General features: G+C 36.1%; 1 protein-coding gene across 1 annotated transcript in view; it reads left to right on the top strand.

Moving 5' to 3' along the window:
- Window positions 1-3,621, top strand: part of LOC106519764 (structural maintenance of chromosomes protein 6) — a gene marked incomplete at its 5' end in the record, with an annotated part of 14,544 nt that overhangs the window by 7,302 nt on the left and 3,621 nt on the right. The window contains 2 exon segments of the mRNA XM_014011560.1: window positions 994-1,091; window positions 1,264-1,390. Coding sequence (XP_013867014.1) covers window positions 994-1,091; window positions 1,264-1,357 — 192 coding nt within the window.

Below are 3,621 nucleotides of genomic sequence, written 5' to 3'. Positions count from 1 at the left end.
GTCCAGAGGACTATACAATTTTTTTCCCTTTTGTCAGAGGCTGAACTACAACATAAAATGAACGGCTGGCAGGAAATTTGACATTTTAAACCTTAAAAAAAATCGATACAGGGCTTTAGAATATCGATACAGTATCGGGAAATGAAATATCGCGATATTTCAGTGTATCTATATTTTCTTACACCCCATTAGAGAGGAAAAGCGGTATTTGAATAAAAGCTCATGTTGGGGCTTGGCTAACTAACTTTCTAGTCTTGTTTTGAATGAGGCATTAAATTGACCCAAAATTATTGAAATGCTGCAAAATGAAACTCGTTAGACATGATGATGTAAGTTGTCCATACATGGGCTGCTTAAATCCTGCCATTATTGCTCCATTTCTTTTAAAGTTTTTATAAGCTCAAATGTGGAACTGTTTCTGTTAATCTCCTAATGTTGCATTCAATGATTAATGAGAAGCTAGAATTTTTGGTTTCTGGCTGAAGGAAAAAATGAGAGTAAATAATTATTTGCTAAATTCTTTGTAAAGTTAGGTGACATGTTAACTTGATGAGTCTGAAGTAAATATTAAAGTGAAAAGCAAATAAATAAAATTAAGCCTTTTATTTTCTAGGTTCATTAAAGGCAGCACGAGTTAAAGGTGAAGCTAACAGGAGACAGGATTTAGACTAATCTGTGCTGAAAGTGTTGCACACTCCTCCACACACCTACTATGTCTCTCTATCCTTGTGGGGACTTTCCATTGACTTCCATTCATTTTTTGGAAATTTCTATCCTAACCCTGACCATTGACCGGGCTTTGGTCTCCACGAGGCTGCATTTTCCTGAGAAATTGTCCCCACAAAGTAGTGAAAACAAGGGCACACACACACACAATCTTTAACGGCTCTCTGAACGACACATTTTCAGACCCCCGGGGTCGCACAGGGGGATTTTTTTTCCTCCTTTTGTATGCCTTTAAAAAGATATTATTTTTGTGTTGTGTTCTTTTAGGACATGGTTAACAGGAGGATCTCAATGGACATGATGCTGAAGGTGGCTGCTGGTCAGCGCTACCGACAGTTTATCTTCCTCACTCCACAAAACATGAGGTAACCACTCACAATTTTTCTACATGTGTCTGTGAATCAGATCGCTTAGATATGTTTTTTTTTTTTTTTTACTTGATTACCATGCTGAATTTGAATAAATAATAGGATGACTTGATGGAGCTGCTCAGGTTCTAATAAAAGCATTAAAAATATAAACCAATTTCCCCCCCAGTTCTCTTCCCGTGAGCAACATCCTCCGCATCCTCCGACTCAAAGATCCCGACCGCGGGCAAAACAACTCTCAAAGTCAAAATATGGATCAGTAACACAAGGCCGGAACAAAGGATGATTTCTCCTTCCAGCCAACCTGAGGTCCAACATTTAATTTGTTCAAATAAGTTACATACATGGACTTGCGACCTGTCCAGGGTGTACCCTGCCCCTCGCACTGTGACTGCTGGANCTGCCCCTCGCACTGTGACTGCTGGAAATGGGCACCAGTGACCCACGCGACCCTGAAAGGAAGAAGCGTGTACAGAAAATGGATGGATGGATGGAAGTTACATTTCTGTTGGTAAAACATTTTTTTTTTTTTTTTTTTTTGTACAGTTTCTGGTTGTTTAAAGAAGCTTGAAAGAAAATGTTCTTAAACAGATCTGTGTTTTTCTTTTCCCTCCTAGTTTTTTAATAACACCACCCGTTTTTCTTGTATCTGTTCGGGGACAGAGACTGAATGTCTTTTGTTAACAGTTGTAAAACACGAGGCACAGWTACTGTAAGATGTTCTGCTGATGTTTAGAAAATGACAACAAAAAGAGCTGTAATGTCAAACTGATTTGATTATTAAATTGTGACTTGAACGTGCCTTAGTTGTATATTTAGTTTTACCATAGTACCACTACATGATGGAGCATTAGGGCCACAAGGCTAGATTAAAAAAAAAWTTTTTTTAATTGTGTCAGATGAGGAAAAAAATGTGTAACTACAAGACAAAAGTTCAGTTTCTGGGTTGTCTCCCACCTGCTGTGGACAGCCTCCAGTGTGTCTCTGTTTCTAAAGTATTCAGCGATTACGTTTGGGTCACATATTCTTCCATCCACTAAATCTGTCAATGCAGCCATTAACTGCAATGCCACACAACTTCAGTTTATTACACAAATTCATAGAGTTTGCGCAATTGTTTCAAAGTCCTACTACTGATGATAGTTTGATGCTGGTGTGTTAAAAAATTAAGCATTTCTTTATTTGTAAAACTGATAAAGTACAACACCGTAAAATCTCGAAATAGGACTTKTTTCTTGTAATATTCAACATTATTCTCATATGATTACGTAATTCTACGATTTTATTCTCGTACAATTAAGACTAAACGTAATACAATTCTTCACGTAATATTTTGACTTTATTCTCACAGGAATAAGACTATTCATGTTACGTTATGACTTTAATCTCATTGCGTGGCCCTGATAATCTGTCGTACCACTAAGACTGCAAACACGTTTTAAAGCTGACTGAGAACCAGGAAAGAGGAATTGTTGCATCTTGTATTTCAGCTGCCGATACCAAAATTGTCATTTATTTTTATATTTTTAAACATTTCAGTGTGACATTTTGAAGTAAAGCGTTTAGCAAACTTTTTGACTGAAACTAACGGCGTCAAAAACAGCCTCAGAAAATAAGTTCTGCAGTGATTTTGTAATATTATAACAAATAAAATTAAACCCCAGATGGGTGAATTAATTCAATTCATTTATTTTATTTCATCAAAAACAAACAAAACATTTCACGCAACAAAAAAATGCAAATAAAATGAAAGGAAAGGAAAGGCAGCAAAAGAAAAAAATTCTTATCTGCCCATTTTTTAAATAAAATATTTCAAACGATAAACCAAATAAAACAAATTTAAATTCCTCAAACAGTAAGTGTAATAGAACTAATACTTTTATGTTTAAGCAAGTAATTCATGACATCCTTTAATGACCTAGGTTATCATGACATGCTGTTCATCTGCAGACAGAATGATTAAAGTCAGAACAAGATTTGCTAACAACAGTCATTCTTAGAAATCACTTTGTGTTTATCTTTGTGTTTTCCATTGACCTTGTATCACATCTTACTAAGATGGCATAATGGTGTTTGTTAATATATATATATGAGGCCTCTCGAGACACAGGGTTCAACAGTAGTGTTCAACAGCAGTGTGGAGAGACTGACAGAGAGAAGCAGAGGCACAGAGACAGGCCAGGTTCTCTGTGTTTCCTGTTGTTGCAATAAAACTCAGCTGATCATCTCACAGAGTACCTTCATTCTTGGACCACGTATTTCTGTCTTTGTTAAATAAATATTACCATAACAATACAGTTTGGTTTCACTTGTTAGTCTGGTGAAAAATAAACCCCACTCCGGAATTCTGGTGTTGTATGGCATTTATTTCTTACAGATCATTTTATTTAACATTTGTGTTTTAATCTGATTGTCAGTCGATATTAGAACACGTATTACTAACAGTTAAGTTATGACCTCTTATCGTTACCTCTTGGCTTCAGAGTAAACACACTCATTAATATGTTAATACCTTGCTGCTTTGAAG

This window comes from Austrofundulus limnaeus, unplaced genomic scaffold (assembly GCF_001266775.1).
Source record: "Austrofundulus limnaeus strain Quisiro unplaced genomic scaffold, Austrofundulus_limnaeus-1.0 Scaffold82, whole genome shotgun sequence".
NCBI lineage: Eukaryota > Metazoa > Chordata > Actinopteri > Cyprinodontiformes > Rivulidae > Austrofundulus > Austrofundulus limnaeus.
This window is presented reverse-complemented; position numbering and strand designations above follow the sequence as displayed.